This window comes from Diachasmimorpha longicaudata, chromosome 1 (assembly GCF_034640455.1).
Source record: "Diachasmimorpha longicaudata isolate KC_UGA_2023 chromosome 1, iyDiaLong2, whole genome shotgun sequence".
NCBI lineage: Eukaryota > Metazoa > Arthropoda > Insecta > Hymenoptera > Braconidae > Diachasmimorpha > Diachasmimorpha longicaudata.
The window spans coordinates 3,202,660-3,219,789 of NC_087225.1; the positions used below are offsets into that span (position 1 = coordinate 3,202,660).

Genomic DNA, 17,130 nt, shown 5'->3' on the forward strand with positions numbered 1-17,130 from the left:
CTTTTAGATATAGGTTTTAGCTACGTTTCCGTTTCTGCATATTTTGGAATATAGTGATTGGGGCTTAGCCCAACTTCCGGTTTGATACTCCCGGCTTAAAAAGTATCTGGCGCCCATTGATTTAAATTTTTGAGTTGAATTAGATAAAGGGGAAGTAGGGCGAAGGTAATGGGCATTTTCCGACCCCCATAGAAAATGTCACGTTACATATTATAATTCCAAAGAAATGGGCGAAAATCGGTCTGAGTCCAAATCCGGGCCCGTTTTGCTCTAGGAGGCCCAGGAGCCGAGAAAAACGCGAAAAATCAAAAAATCGACTTTAGAAAATTCCCGGACCCCTAGAAAAATCGGAAATCGTATTGCGAATCCAATGGCGACAGCCAAATTGTCCTAGCTGTGATATTTCCAAAGATACGGACGAAAAACCGTGTGATCCCAAATCCGGGCCCGTTTTGCTCTAGGAGGCCCAGGAGCCGAGAAAAACGCGAAAAACGAAAAAATCGACTTTAGAAAATTCCCGGATCCCTAGAAAAATCGGAAATCGTCTCACGAATCCAATGGCGCCGAACAAATTACCCTAGATATTATAGTTCCAAAGAAATGGGCGAAAATCGGTCTGAGTCCAAATCCGGGCCCGTTTGGCTCTAATAGGCCAAGGAGCCGAGAAAAACGCGAAAAACCAAAAAATCGACTGTGGACAATTCCCGGACCCCTAGAAAAATCGGAAATCATCTCACGAATCCAATGCCGCCGAACAAATTACCCTAGATATTATACTTCCAAAGAAATGGACGAAAAACGGTGTGATCCCAAATCCGGGCCCGTTTTGCTCTAGGAGGCCCAAGAGCCGAGAAAAACGCGAAAAACCAAAAAATCGACTTTAGAAAATTCCCGGACCCCTAGAAAAATCGGAAATCGTATTGCGAATCCAATGGCGCCAGCCAAATTGTCCTAGTTGTGATATTTCCAAAGATACGGACGAAAAACCGTGTGATCCCAAATCCGGGCCCGTTTTGCTCTAGGAGGCCCAGGAGCCGAGAAAAACGCGAAAAACGAAAAAATCGACTTTAGAAAATTCCCGGATCCCTAGAAAAATCGGAAATCGTCTCACGAATCCAATGGCGCCGAACAAATTACCCTAGATATTATAGTTCCAAAGAAAGGGACGAAAAGCGGTGTGAACCCAAATCCGGGCCCGTTTGGCTCTAGGAGGCCCAGGATCCGAGAAAAACGCGAAAAACGAAAAAATCGACTTTAGAAAATTCCTGGACCCCTAGAAAAATCGGAAATCGTCTCACGAATCCAATGGCGCCGAACAAATTACCCTAGATATTATAGTTCCAAAGAAATGGACGAAAAACGGTGTGATCCCAAATCCGGACCCGTTTTGCTCTAGGAGGGCCAGGAGCCGAGAAAAACGCGCAAAACGAAAAAATCTACTGTGGACAATTCGCGGACCCCTAGAAAAATCGGAAATCGTCTCACGATTCCAATGACGCTAGCCAAAGTGTTCTAGCTATGATATTTCCAAAGATATGGGCTAAAAACGCTGTGATCCCAAATGAGGGCCCGTTCTGCTCTAGGAGGGCCAGGAGCCGAGAAAAACGCGAAAAACGAAAAAATCGACTTTAGAAAATTCCCGGACCCCTAGAAAAATCGGAAATCGTATTGCGAATCCAATGGCGCCAGCCAAATTGTCCTAGCTGTGATATTTCCAAAGATACGGACGAAAAACCGTGTGATCCCAAATCCGGGCCCGTTTTGCTCTAGGAGGCCCAGGAGTCGAGAAAAACGCGAAAAACGAAAAAATCGACTTTAGAAAATTCCCGGATCCCTAGAAAAATCGGAAATCGTCTCACGAATCCAATGGCGCCGAACAAATTACCCTAGATATTATAGTTCCAAAGAAATGGGCGAAAATCGGTCTGAGTCCAAATCCGGGCCCGTTTGGCTCTAATAGGCCAAGGTGCCGAGAAAAACGCGAAAAACGAAAAAATCAACTGTGGACAATTCCCGGACCCCTAGAAAAATCGGAAATCATCTCACGAATCCAATGTCGCCGAACAAATTACCCTAGATATTATAGTTCCAAAGAAAGGGACGAAAAGCGGTGTGAACCCAAATCCGGGCCCGTTTGGCTCTAGGAGGCCCAGGATCCGAGAAAAACGCGAAAAACGAAAAAATCGACTTTAGAAAATTCCCGGACCCCTAGAAAAATCGGAAATCGTCTCACGAATCCAATGGCGCTAGACAAAGTGTTCTAGCTATGATATTTCCAAAGATATGGTCAAAAAACGGTGTGATTTTCGCAAAACGAAAAAATGTACTGTGGGCAATTCGCGGACCCATAGAAAAATCGCAAATCGTCTCACGATTCCAATGGCGCCAGCCAAATTATCCTAGCTATGATAGTTCCAAAGAAATGGACGAAAAACGGTGTGATCCCAAATCCGGGCCCGTTTTGCTCTAGGAGGGCCAGGAGCCGAGAAAAATGCGAAAAACGAAAAAATCGACTGTGGACAATTCGCGGACCCCTAGAAAAATCGGAAATCGTCTCACGAATCAAATGGCGCCAGCCAAATTGCCCTAGCTATGATATTTCCAAAGATATGGGCGAAGAACGGTGTGATCTCAAATCCAGGCCCGTTTGGCTCTAGGAGGCCCAGGAGCCGAGAAAAACGCGGAAAACCAAAAAATCGACTGTGGACAATTCCCGGACCCCTAGAAAAATCGGAAATCATCTCACGAATCCAATGCCGTCGAACAAATTACCCTAGATATTATAGTTCCAAAGAAATGGACGAAAAACGGTGTGATTCCAAATCCGGGCCCGTTTTGCTCTAGGAGGCCCAAGAGCCGAGAAAAACGCGAAAAACCAAAAAATCGACTTTAGAAAATTCCCGGACCGCTAGAAAAATCGGAAATCGTATTGCGAATCCAATGGCGCCAGCCAAATTGTCCTAGCTGTGATATTTTCAAAGATACGGACGAAAAACCGTGTGATCCCAAATCCGGGCCCGTTTTGCTCTAGGAGGCCCAGGAGCCGAGAAAAACGCGAAAAACGAAAAAATCGACTTTAGAAAATTCCCGGATCCCTAGAAAAATCGGAAATCGTCTCACGAATCCAATGGCGCCGAACAAATTACCCTAGATATTATAGTTCCAAAGAAATGGGCGAAAATCGGTCTGAGTCCAAATCCGGGCCCGTTTTGCTCTAGGAGGCCCAGGAGCCGAGAAAAACGCGAAAAACCAAAAAATCGACTGTGGACAATTCCCGGACCCCTAGAAAAATCGGAAATCATCTCACGAATCCAATGCCGTCGAACAAATTACCCTAGATATTATAGTTCCAAAGAAATGGACGAAAAACGGTGTGATCCCAAATCCGGGCCCGTTTTGCTCTAGGAGGCCCAAGAGCCGAGAAAAACGCGAAAAACGAAAAAATCGACTTTAGAAAATTCCCGGATCCCTAGAAAAATCGGAAATCGTCTCACGAATCCAATGGCGCCGAACAAATTACCCTAGATATTATAGTTCCAAAGAAATGGGCGAAAATCGGTCTGAGTCCAAATCCGGGCCCGTTTGGCTCTAAGAGGCCAAGGAGCCGAGAAAAACGCGAAAAACGAAAAAATCGACTGTGGACAATTCCCGGACCCCTAGAAAAATCGGAAATCATCTCACGAATCCAATGCCGCCGAACAAATTACCCTAGATATTATAGTTCCAAAGAAAGGGACGAAAAACGGTGTGAACCCAAATCCGGGCCCGTTTGGCTCTAGGAGGCCCAGGATCCGAGAAAAACGCGAAAAACGAAAAAATCGACTTTAGAAAATTCCCGGACCCCTAGAAAAATCGGAAATCGTCTCACGAATCCAATGGCGCTAGCCAAAGTGTTCTAGCTATGATATTTCCAAAGATATGGGCTAAAAACGGTGTCATGCCAAATCAGGGCCCGTTTTGCTCTAGGAGGCCCACGAGCCGAGAAAAATGCGAAAAACGAAAAAATCGACTTTAGAAAATTCCCGGACCCCTAGAAAAATCGGAAATCGTCTCACGAAACCAATGGCGCCAGCCAAATTGCCCTAGCTATGATATTTCCAAAGATATGGGCGAAGAACGGTGTGATCCCAAATCCAGGCCCGTTTGGCTCTAGGAGGCGCAGGAGCCGAGAAAAACGCGAAAAACCAAAAAATCGACTGTGGACAATTCCCGGACCCCTAGAAAAATCGGAAATCATCTCACGAATCCAATGCCGCCGAACAAATTACCCTAGATATTATACTTCCAAAGAAATGGACGAAAAACGGTGTGATCCCAAATCCGGGCCCGTTTTGCTCTAGGAGGCCCAAGAGCCGAGAAAAACGCGAAAAACCAAAAAATCGACTTTAGAAAATTCCCGGACCCCTAGAAAAATCGGAAATCGTATTGCGAATCCAATGGCGCCAGCCAAATTGTCCTAGTTGTGATATTTCCAAAGATACGGACGAAAAACCGTGTGATCCCAAATCCGGGCCCGTTTTGCTCTAGGAGGCCCAGGAGCCGAGAAAAACGCGAAAAACGAAAAAATCGACTTTAGAAAATTCCCGGATCCCTAGAAAAATCGGAAATCGTCTCACGAATCCAATGGCGCCGAACAAATTACCCTAGATATTATAGTTCCAAAGAAAGGGACGAAAAGCGGTGTGAACCCAAATCCGGGCCCGTTTGGCTCTAGGAGGCCCAGGATCCGAGAAAAACGTGAAAAACGAAAAAATCGACTTTAGAAAATTCCCGGACCCCTAGAAAAATCGGAAATCGTATTGCGAATCCAATGGCGCCAGCCAAATTGTCCTAGCTGTGATATTTCCAAAGATACGGACGAAAAACCGTGTGATCCCAAATCCGGGCCCGTTTTGCTCTAGGAGGCCCAGGAGTCGAGAAAAACGCGAAAAACGAAAAAATCGACTTTAGAAAATTCCCGGATCCCTAGAAAAATCGGAAATCGTCTCACGAATCCAATGGCGCCGAACAAATTACCCTAGATATTATAGTTCCAAAGAAATGGGCGAAAATCGGTCTGAGTCCAAATCCGGGCCCGTTTGGCTCTACTAGGCCAAGGTGCCGAGAAAAACGCGAAAAACGAAAAAATCAACTGTGGACAATTCCCGGACCCCTAGAAAAATCGGAAATCATCTCACGAATCCAATGCCGTCGAACAAATTACCCTAGATATTATAGTTCCAAAGAAATGGACGAAAAACGGTGTGATTCCAAATCCGGGCCCGTTTTGCTCTAGGAGGCCCAAGAGCCGAGAAAAACGCGAAAAACCAAAAAATCGACTTTAGAAAATTCCCGGACCGCTAGAAAAATCGGAAATCGTATTGCGAATCCAATGGCGCCAGCCAAATTGTCCTAGCTGTGATATTTTCAAAGATACGGACGAAAAACCGTGTGATCCCAAATCCGGGCCCGTTTTGCTCTAGGAGGCCCAGGAGCCGAGAAAAACGCGAAAAACGAAAAAATCGACTTTAGAAAATTCCCGGATCCCTAGAAAAATCGGAAATCGTCTCACGAATCCAATGGCGCCGAACAAATTACCCTAGATATTATAGTTCCAAAGAAATGGGCGAAAATCGGTCTGAGTCCAAATCCGGGCCCGTTTTGCTCTAGGAGGCCCAGGAGCCGAGAAAAACGCGAAAAACCAAAAAATCGACTGTGGACAATTCCCGGACCCCTAGAAAAATCGGAAATCATCTCACGAATCCAATGCCGTCGAACAAATTACCCTAGATATTATAGTTCCAAAGAAATGGACGAAAAACGGTGTGATCCCAAATCCGGGCCCGTTTTGCTCTAGGAGGCCCAAGAGCCGAGAAAAACGCGAAAAACGAAAAAATCGACTTTAGAAAATTCCCGGATCCCTAGAAAAATCGGAAATCGTCTCACGAATCCAATGGCGCCGAACAAATTACCCTAGATATTATAGTTCCAAAGAAATGGGCGAAAATCGGTCTGAGTCCAAATCCGGGCCCGTTTGGCTCTAAGAGGCCAAGGAGCCGAGAAAAACGCGAAAAACGAAAAAATCGACTGTGGACAATTCCCGGACCCCTAGAAAAATCGGAAATCATCTCACGAATCCAATGCCGCCGAACAAATTACCCTAGATATTATAGTTCCAAAGAAAGGGACGAAAAACGGTGTGAACCCAAATCCGGGCCCGTTTGGCTCTAGGAGGCCCAGGATCCGAGAAAAACGCGAAAAACGAAAAAATCGACTTTAGAAAATTCCCGGACCCCTAGAAAAATCGGAAATCGTCTCACGAATCCAATGGCGCTAGCCAAAGTGTTCTAGCTATGATATTTCCAAAGATCCTATTATAAAAAGGAGACCCGTGTACAGATCGATATCGATATTTCTCGAAGAAATATCTCGAAAATGCGTAAGCGTAAGACAGAAACCGAAGCGACATCTGTCGATTATATTAGTCGCACATTGGGCTGGAACAAATGAACCGGTAAAAACCATCACATTTGGCAACGTGTTTGAGTGTTTTTATCCTATTATAAAAAGGAGATAATTTATAATCGTGAAACATCATGACATCTCCACCTATTAAATATACGACCAACAGAGCCATTGATCATTTCAATGTTGCAGCTACACTCATGTAAGTATTCCTATTATTATTTTTAAAAAATGAACATATTTCAAAAATTTATTATGCATTCAATCATCATAACCTATCATTGACACGTGTTCGGAGAGTAATTTCATTTTTTTTTTCTTAGGAAAATCATCGGCTACGTCGACTGCATTGAAGGCCTGAGAGAGTTGCCAAAGTCTCCATCTAAGTGGATTTACAAGTGCATTTTAAATAACAATGATGGCAGAAGGGTTCGCATACTTTGCTCGGGGGATGATGCTCTCAAATACAAGGATGAGATCAAGATGTATCAGGTACAGGTGATTTCCATTCAAAAAGAAAAAAAGTGAAATTGTCACATATAATACCACAAGAGTGGTAGGGAACCTAGAGGGAAATACTCGATAATGTTGAAGCTCGAGTGGTATTCAGGAGATTATTTTTCCTATCCAAATTTCGGCAAAGAGAATTGTGCCATGAAATGAAGAGAGGTTTATTTGGTTAAGTTATCGTTTGTTTTTTTTATATATAGCCTACCCGCAGAATTATGAAAAAATTATCGCATATAATACCACAAGAGCTCCGAAATTATCGAATATTTCCCGATAGGTTCGTTGCAAACAAATGAACGTAAGAACGTACGTTATTTATTTGTAGGGAACCTTGAGGGAAAAAAAATATCAACGAATAAATAACATAAATGCCCAGTTCAGTTTTCTAGGTCAGTTTTCTGTTTTGGAAACAAAATGAATATCTATATGAATATCTATGCGAATATCTGTATGAATATCTATGAGAATAGATGAAAAATTTGAAATTTTACTTTTTAGATAATAAAAATCACTGGAGGGATTATTAAAGCGGCCAATCCACAGTATCGGCGATCAACGGACACTGTGAGCGACAAAGAATTTCAATTTGCACGTAGGAGCACTTTCGACATCTTTGGCACATTTAACATTACGAATGGAGCTGACAATGGAAGGTCGAAGGTCATCTCATATAAAAAATTGAGATGGAGAACGTTTGTGCTGCTCGCGGGCCAGTCCAGATCACTGGATGGCTCAAAGAGCCATTCAGAAGCATTACCACGGTAAGTGGTTCGAGTTATGGATCTGGCATGTTTTGTACAAGGGTTCATCGCATGACCATTCACGTGGTAACATACATCCCGAGAGAAGATTTGATCGAGGGAATCAAAATGACCATTAAAGGTCGAGTTGATTGTCGTGGGGATGGTTTTGTTCTGAATATTAACAGCATGGATGACATTGCAGTCCTGACTGAGGATGTAGCCCTCAATGAAGATGAGTTGGATGATGCTGTCGAAGCACCTCCTCTCATTCTCAAACGAGGGGCAGCTGAATCTGCATCTGGAGAGGCGATGGACGTCGCGAATAAGGTACTTTTTTTTATTAATGGTTATGGTTATCCAAATTTAATTACTTTTAATTTTTCACTATTCTCCCTTCAATGCAAGAGAATATTGCAATATTTTCATCTAATGTTGGCTTAGTTTCAAGCAGAATTCAGTATAATATTTTCATTAGAACATTAATAAAAAAAATTTTCTATGGAAATATAAATGAAAATGCATTGAATCATTCATTAAACAGTTATTAAGAACAGATAATCTTTTTTGTTTCAGAAACTGAAAGCTGAATAGCTTTAATGACGGGCTATTTACTCTGGAAGTTCAATTGCAAAATTGAAAATTTTTTCTATAACAAGTTCTAAACTGTTATTTTTTCACACAAAAATTGAGTTCTATAACAAGTTTAACACTGTTATTTTTTTACGCAAAAATTGAATTCTATAACAAGTTTAATACTGTTATTTTTTTACACAAAAATGAAACATTGACAAGCTTGAGCTCTTTAAGAATCTGATTTTTTACTTTTAAAGACTGCCAACTTCATAGCAGTAAGGTTAATACTCATTTAGCTTTAACAACCAAAACAGGTGGAATTATAATAATCTATTCATGAACATTAGTATTTATTCAGAATTTATTTCAATATATGGCCCTGTTTTTGAAGAAAAAGTATTACTAAACATTTGTATTTTTTATATATAACAGAGAAAACTGAAGACTAATTAATTTTATGATTAAAGTAGATAAAGCCCTCCGGAATCACAGATAAGTGATACAAAGGATGTATTCATGTTAATGTTTGTTCATAGTTCTTAACATATGTTGTAATGTCAATTATAATTGTTGGAACATTATTTTTGTTTTCATTTCAAAATCCGTCCCACTCCTGTAAATGTTTATTGAACGCAAGTGGCATAGGTTTGGAGTTAATGGTTTCATTAATAAAAATTTAAAACGCGATTTTTTTGCAGACATTCAGTTTGAACCTTCCCTACGGTTGTAAGTCGCAGGTATACACCTTAGTGCGGCAACAATGTCTCCTGCACTACTACTCACGAAAAAAAATTCGCAAGCAGCGATGTTCTTGGTTATGTGAAGGGAATAAATAATCTCAATCGCATAATTTGATGTTCACAAATAATTAGAAAATCTTTAATTATTAGATTAGATTATTATGAGACTAAGAACGCCCTCTTCCTGACTTGACTGATTGCTGTCGCTATTATAGCTAAATCTCGAATTTGCGGAAATGTTCTCGATTCTGTATACCGTATGCTGCCTCGCACTGTATAGTATATGCAATCTTAGAGCAATCGAAATATATTAAGATTTTCCCAATTGTCTTTTTCCATGAGTTTTAATTTTAACTTCGAAGATAGAATAAGAGCATTCATTTTCTAGAGTTTTCAATTCTTATGATTTGGAAAAGATGGCGCGTGCGTAGCACGCGCGGACGATCTCGTATGGGCTAAAAACGGTGTCATCCCAAATCAGGGCCCGTTTTGCTCTAGGAGGCCCACGAGCCGAGAAAAATGCGAAAAACGAAAAAATCGACTTTAGAAAATTCCCGGACCCCTAGAAAAATCGGAAATCGTCTCACGAAACCAATGGCGCCAGCCAAATTGCCCTAGCTATGATATTTCCAAAGATATGGGCGAAGAACGGTGTGATCCCAAATCCAGGCCCGTTTGGCTCTAGGAGGCGCAGGAGCCGAGAAAAACGCGAAAAACCAAAAAATCGACTGTGGACAATTCCCGGACCCCTAGAAAAATCGGAAATCATCTCACGAATCCAATGCCGCCGAACAAATTACCCTAGATATTATACTTCCAAAGAAATGGACGAAAAACGGTGTGATCCCAAATCCGGACCCGTTTTGCTCTAGGAGGCCCAAGAGCCGAGAAAAACGCGAAAAACCAAAAAATCGACTTTAGAAAATTCCCGGACCCCTAGAAAAATCGGAAATCGTATTGCGAATCCAATGGCGCCAGCCAAATTGTCCTAGTTGTGATATTTCCAAAGATACGGACGAAAAACCGTGTGATCCCAAATCCGGGCCCGTTTTGCTCTAGGAGGCCCAGGAGCCGAGAAAAACGCGAAAAACGAAAAAATCGACTTTAGAAAATTCCCGGATCCCTAGAAAAATCGGAAATCGTCTCACGAATCCAATGGCGCCGAACAAATTACCCTAGATATTATAGTTCCAAAGAAAGGGACGAAAAGCGGTGTGAACCCAAATCCGGGCCCGTTTGGCTCTAGGAGGCCCAGGATCCGAGAAAAACGCGAAAAACGAAAAAATCGACTTTAGAAAATTCCCGGACCCCTAGAAAAATCGGAAATCGTATTGCGAATCCAATGGCGCCAGCCAAATTGTCCTAGCTGTGATATTTCCAAAGATACGGACGAAAAACCGTGTGATCCCAAATCCGGGCCCGTTTTGCTCTAGGAGGCCCAGGAGTCGAGAAAAACGCGAAAAACGAAAAAATCGACTTTAGAAAATTCCCGGATCCCTAGAAAAATCGGAAATCGTCTCACGAATCCAATGGCGCCGAACAAATTACCCTAGATATTATAGTTCCAAAGAAATGGGCGAAAATCGGTCTGAGTCCAAATCCGGGCCCGTTTGGCTCTACTAGGCCAAGGTGCCGAGAAAAACGCGAAAAACGAAAAAATCAACTGTGGACAATTCCCGGACCCCTAGAAAAATCGGAAATCATCTCACGAATCCAATGTCGCCGAACAAATTACCCTAGATATTATAGTTCCAAAGAAAGGGACGAAAAGCGGTGTGAACCCAAATCCGGGCCCGTTTGGCTCTAGGAGGCCCAGGATCCGAGAAAAACGCGAAAAACGAAAAAATCGACTTTAGAAAATTCCCGGACCCCTAGAAAAATCGGAAATCGTCTCACGAATCCAATGGCGCTAGACAAAGTGTTCTAGCTATGATATTTCCAAAGATATGGTCAAAAAACGGTGTGATTTTCGCAAAACGAAAAAATGTACTGTGGGCAATTCGCGGACCCATAGAAAAATCGCAAATCGTCTCACGATTCCAATGGCGCCAGCCAAATTATCCTAGCTATGATAGTTCCAAAGAAATGGACGAAAAACGGTGTGATCCCAAATCCGGGCCCGTTTTGCTCTAGGAGGGCCAGGAGCCGAGAAAAATGCGAAAAACGAAAAAATCGACTGTGGACAATTCGCGGACCCCTAGAAAAATCGGAAATCGTCTCACGAATCAAATGGCGCCAGCCAAATTGCCCTAGCTATGATATTTCCAAAGATATGGGCGGAGAACGGTGTGATCTCAAATCCAGGCCCGTTTGGCTCTAGGAGGCCCAGGAGCCGAGAAAAACGCGGAAAACCAAAAAATCGACTGTGGACAATTCCCGGACCCCTAGAAAAATCGGAAATCATCTCACGAATCCAATGCCGTCGAACAAATTACCCTAGATATTATAGTTCCAAAGAAATGGACGAAAAACGGTGTGATTCCAAATCCGGGCCCGTTTTGCTCTAGGAGGCCCAAGAGCCGAGAAAAACGCGAAAAACCAAAAAATCGACTTTAGAAAATTCCCGGACCGCTAGAAAAATCGGAAATCGTATTGCGAATCCAATGGCGCCAGCCAAATTGTCCTAGCTGTGATATTTTCAAAGATACGGACGAAAAACCGTGTGATCCCAAATCCGGGCCCGTTTTGCTCTAGGAGGCCCAGGAGCCGAGAAAAACGCGAAAAACGAAAAAATCGACTTTAGAAAATTCCCGGATCCCTAGAAAAATCGGAAATCGTCTCACGAATCCAATGGCGCCGAACAAATTACCCTAGATATTATAGTTCCAAAGAAATGGGCGAAAATCGGTCTGAGTCCAAATCCGGGCCCGTTTTGCTCTAGGAGGCCCAGGAGCCGAGAAAAACGCGAAAAACCAAAAAATCGACTGTGGACAATTCCCGGACCCCTAGAAAAATCGGAAATCATCTCACGAATCCAATGCCGTCGAACAAATTACCCTAGATATTATAGTTCCAAAGAAATGGACGAAAAACGGTGTGATCCCAAATCCGGGCCCGTTTTGCTCTAGGAGGCCCAAGAGCCGAGAAAAACGCGAAAAACGAAAAAATCGACTTTAGAAAATTCCCGGATCCCTAGAAAAATCGGAAATCGTCTCACGAATCCAATGGCGCCGAACAAATTACCCTAGATATTATAGTTCCAAAGAAATGGGCGAAAATCGGTCTGAGTCCAAATCCGGGCCCGTTTGGCTCTAAGAGGCCAAGGAGCCGAGAAAAATGCGAAAAACGAAAAAATCGACTTTAGAAAATTCCCGGACCCCTAGAAAAATCGGAAATCGTCTCACGAAACCAATGGCGCCAGCCAAATTGCCCTAGCTATGATATTTCCAAAGATATGGGCGAAGAACGGTGTGATCCCAAATCCAGGCCCGTTTGGCTCTAGGAGGCGCAGGAGCCGAGAAAAACGCGAAAAACCAAAAAAATCGACTGTGGACAATTCCCGGACCCCTAGAAAAATCGGAAATCATCTCACGAATCCAATGCCGCCGAACAAATTACCCTAGATATTATAGTTCCAAAGAAATGGACGAAAAACGGTGTGATCCCAAATCCGGGCCCGTTTTGCTCTAGGAGGCCCAAGAGCCGAGAAAAACGCGAAAAACCAAAAAATCGACTTTAGAAAATTCCCGGACCCCTAGAAAAATCGGAAATCGTATTGCGAATCCAATGGCGCCAGCCAAATTGTCCTAGTTGTGATATTTCCAAAGATACGGACGAAAAACCGTGTGATCCCAAATCCGGGCCCGTTTGGCTCTAGGAGGCCCAGGATCCGAGAAAAACGCGAAAAACGAAAAAATCGACTTTAGAAAATTCCCGGACCCCTAGAAAAATCGGAAATCGTCTCACGAATCCAATGGCGCTAGACAAAGTGTTCTAGCTATGATATTTCCAAAGATATGGTCAAAAAACGGTGTGATTTTCGCAAAACGAAAAAATGTACTGTGGGCAATTCGCGGACCCATAGAAAAATCGCAAATCGTCTCACGATTCCAATGGCGCCAGCCAAATTATCCTAGCTATGATAGTTCCAAAGAAATGGACGAAAAACGGTGTGATCCCAAATCCGGGCCCGTTTTGCTCTAGGAGGGCCAGGAGCCGAGAAAAATGCGAAAAACGAAAAAATCGACTGTGGACAATTCGCGGACCCCTAGAAAAATCGGAAATCGTCTCACGAATCAAATGGCGCCAGCCAAATTGCCCTAGCTATGATATTTCCAAAGATATGGGCGAAGAACGGTGTGATCTCAAATCCAGGCCCGTTTGGCTCTAGGAGGCCCAGGAGCCGAGAAAAACGCGGAAAACCAAAAAATCGACTGTGGACAATTCCCGGACCCCTAGAAAAATCGGAAATCATCTCACGAATCCAATGCCGTCGAACAAATTACCCTAGATATTATAGTTCCAAAGAAATGGACGAAAAACGGTGTGATTCCAAATCCGGGCCCGTTTTGCTCTAGGAGGCCCAAGAGCCGAGAAAAACGCGAAAAACCAAAAAATCGACTTTAGAAAATTCCCGGACCGCTAGAAAAATCGGAAATCGTATTGCGAATCCAATGGCGCCAGCCAAATTGTCCTAGCTGTGATATTTTCAAAGATACGGACGAAAAACCGTGTGATCCCAAATCCGGGCCCGTTTTGCTCTAGGAGGCCCAGGAGCCGAGAAAAACGCGAAAAACGAAAAAATCGACTTTAGAAAATTCCCGGATCCCTAGAAAAATCGGAAATCGTCTCACGAATCCAATGGCGCCGAACAAATTACCCTAGATATTATAGTTCCAAAGAAATGGGCGAAAATCGGTCTGAGTCCAAATCCGGGCCCGTTTTGCTCTAGGAGGCCCAGGAGCCGAGAAAAACGCGAAAAACCAAAAAATCGACTGTGGACAATTCCCGGACCCCTAGAAAAATCGGAAATCATCTCACGAATCCAATGCCGTCGAACAAATTACCCTAGATATTATAGTTCCAAAGAAATGGACGAAAAACGGTGTGATCCCAAATCCGGGCCCGTTTTGCTCTAGGAGGCCCAAGAGCCGAGAAAAACGCGAAAAACGAAAAAATCGACTTTAGAAAATTCCCGGATCCCTAGAAAAATCGGAAATCGTCTCACGAATCCAATGGCGCCGAACAAATTACCCTAGATATTATAGTTCCAAAGAAATGGGCGAAAATCGGTCTGAGTCCAAATCCGGGCCCGTTTGGCTCTAAGAGGCCAAGGAGCCGAGAAAAACGCGAAAAACGAAAAAATCGACTGTGGACAATTCCCGGACCCCTAGAAAAATCGGAAATCATCTCACGAATCCAATGCCGCCGAACAAATTACCCTAGATATTATAGTTCCAAAGAAAGGGACGAAAAACGGTGTGAACCCAAATCCGGGCCCGTTTGGCTCTAGGAGGCCCAGGATCCGAGAAAAACGCGAAAAACGAAAAAATCGACTTTAGAAAATTCCCGGACCCCTAGAAAAATCGGAAATCGTCTCACGAATCCAATGGCGCTAGCCAAAGTGTTCTAGCTATGATATTTCCAAAGATATGGGCTAAAAACGGTGTCATGCCAAATCAGGGCCCGTTTTGCTCTAGGAGGCCCACGAGCCGAGAAAAATGCGAAAAACGAAAAAATCGACTTTAGAAAATTCCCGGACCCCTAGAAAAATCGGAAATCGTCTCACGAAACCAATGGCGCCAGCCAAATTGCCCTAGCTATGATATTTCCAAAGATATGGGCGAAGAACGGTGTGATCCCAAATCCAGGCCCGTTTGGCTCTAGGAGGCGCAGGAGCCGAGAAAAACGCGAAAAACCAAAAAATCGACTGTGGACAATTCCCGGACCCCTAGAAAAATCGGAAATCATCTCACGAATCCAATGCCGCCGAACAAATTACCCTAGATATTATACTTCCAAAGAAATGGACGAAAAACGGTGTGATCCCAAATCCGGGCCCGTTTTGCTCTAGGAGGCCCAAGAGCCGAGAAAAACGCGAAAAACCAAAAAATCGACTTTAGAAAATTCCCGGACCCCTAGAAAAATCGGAAATCGTATTGCGAATCCAATGGCGCCAGCCAAATTGTCCTAGTTGTGATATTTCCAAAGATACGGACGAAAAACCGTGTGATCCCAAATCCGGGCCCGTTTTGCTCTAGGAGGCCCAGGAGCCGAGAAAAACGCGAAAAACGAAAAAATCGACTTTAGAAAATTCCCGGATCCCTAGAAAAATCGGAAATCGTCTCACGAATCCAATGGCGCCGAACAAATTACCCTAGATATTATAGTTCCAAAGAAAGGGACGAAAAGCGGTGTGAACCCAAATCCGGGCCCGTTTGGCTCTAGGAGGCCCAGGATCCGAGAAAAACGTGAAAAACGAAAAAATCGACTTTAGAAAATTCCCGGACCCCTAGAAAAATCGGAAATCGTATTGCGAATCCAATGGCGCCAGCCAAATTGTCCTAGCTGTGATATTTCCAAAGATACGGACGAAAAACCGTGTGATCCCAAATCCGGGCCCGTTTTGCTCTAGGAGGCCCAGGAGTCGAGAAAAACGCGAAAAACGAAAAAATCGACTTTAGAAAATTCCCGGATCCCTAGAAAAATCGGAAATCGTCTCACGAATCCAATGGCGCCGAACAAATTACCCTAGATATTATAGTTCCAAAGAAATGGGCGAAAATCGGTCTGAGTCCAAATCCGGGCCCGTTTGGCTCTACTAGGCCAAGGTGCCGAGAAAAACGCGAAAAACGAAAAAATCAACTGTGGACAATTCCCGGACCCCTAGAAAAATCGGAAATCATCTCACGAATCCAATGCCGTCGAACAAATTACCCTAGATATTATAGTTCCAAAGAAATGGACGAAAAACGGTGTGATTCCAAATCCGGGCCCGTTTTGCTCTAGGAGGCCCAAGAGCCGAGAAAAACGCGAAAAACCAAAAAATCGACTTTAGAAAATTCCCGGACCGCTAGAAAAATCGGAAATCGTATTGCGAATCCAATGGCGCCAGCCAAATTGTCCTAGCTGTGATATTTTCAAAGATACGGACGAAAAACCGTGTGATCCCAAATCCGGGCCCGTTTTGCTCTAGGAGGCCCAGGAGCCGAGAAAAACGCGAAAAACGAAAAAATCGACTTTAGAAAATTCCCGGATCCCTAGAAAAATCGGAAATCGTCTCACGAATCCAATGGCGCCGAACAAATTACCCTAGATATTATAGTTCCAAAGAAATGGGCGAAAATCGGTCTGAGTCCAAATCCGGGCCCGTTTTGCTCTAGGAGGCCCAGGAGCCGAGAAAAACGCGAAAAACCAAAAAATCGACTGTGGACAATTCCCGGACCCCTAGAAAAATCGGAAATCATCTCACGAATCCAATGCCGTCGAACAAATTACCCTAGATATTATAGTTCCAAAGAAATGGACGAAAAACGGTGTGATCCCAAATCCGGGCCCGTTTTGCTCTAGGAGGCCCAAGAGCCGAGAAAAACGCGAAAAACGAAAAAATCGACTTTAGAAAATTCCCGGATCCCTAGAAAAATCGGAAATCGTCTCACGAATCCAATGGCGCCGAACAAATTACCCTAGATATTATAGTTCCAAAGAAATGGGCGAAAATCGGTCTGAGTCCAAATCCGGGCCCGTTTGGCTCTAAGAGGCCAAGGAGCCGAGAAAAACGCGAAAAACGAAAAAATCGACTGTGGACAATTCCCGGACCCCTAGAAAAATCGGAAATCATCTCACGAATCCAATGCCGCCGAACAAATTACCCTAGATATTATAGTTCCAAAGAAAGGGACGAAAAACGGTGTGAACCCAAATCCGGGCCCGTTTGGCTCTAGGAGGCCCAGGATCCGAGAAAAACGCGAAAAACGAAAAAATCGACTTTAGAAAATTCCCGGACCCCTAGAAAAATCGGAAATCGTCTCACGAATCCAATGGCGCTAGCCAAAGTGTTCTAGCTATGATATTTCCAAAGATATGGGCTAAAAACGGTGTCATCCCAAATCAGGGCCCGTTTTGCTCTAGGAGGCCCACGAGCCGAGAAAAATGCGAAAAACGAAAAAATCGACTTTAGA

At 43.6% G+C, this 17,130-nt stretch overlaps 1 protein-coding gene across 3 annotated transcripts; it reads left to right on the forward strand.

The window, feature by feature from the left end:
* Positions 1-6,344: 6,344 nt before the first annotated feature.
* LOC135160794 (uncharacterized) lies at positions 6,345-9,448 on the forward strand. Of its 3 annotated transcripts, XM_064117819.1 has the most exons (5): positions 6,345-6,646; positions 6,768-6,936; positions 7,453-7,715; positions 7,900-8,024; positions 8,271-8,286. In XM_064117819.1, the coding sequence occupies exons 1-4, from the start codon at positions 6,576-6,578 to the stop codon at positions 7,907-7,909; spliced, it is 513 nt and encodes a 170-aa protein (XP_063973889.1). In that variant the 5' UTR covers positions 6,345-6,575; the 3' UTR covers positions 7,910-8,024; positions 8,271-8,286. The 3 variants fall into 3 exon arrangements, with proteins under 3 accessions (XP_063973889.1, XP_063973897.1, XP_063973903.1); XM_064117827.1 differs by lacking the exon at positions 7,900-8,024 and having other exon boundaries at positions 8,271-9,448; XM_064117833.1 differs by lacking the exons at positions 7,900-8,024; positions 8,271-8,286 and adding an exon at positions 7,280-7,343 and having other exon boundaries at positions 7,453-7,624.
* Positions 9,449-17,130: the final 7,682 nt, after the last annotated feature.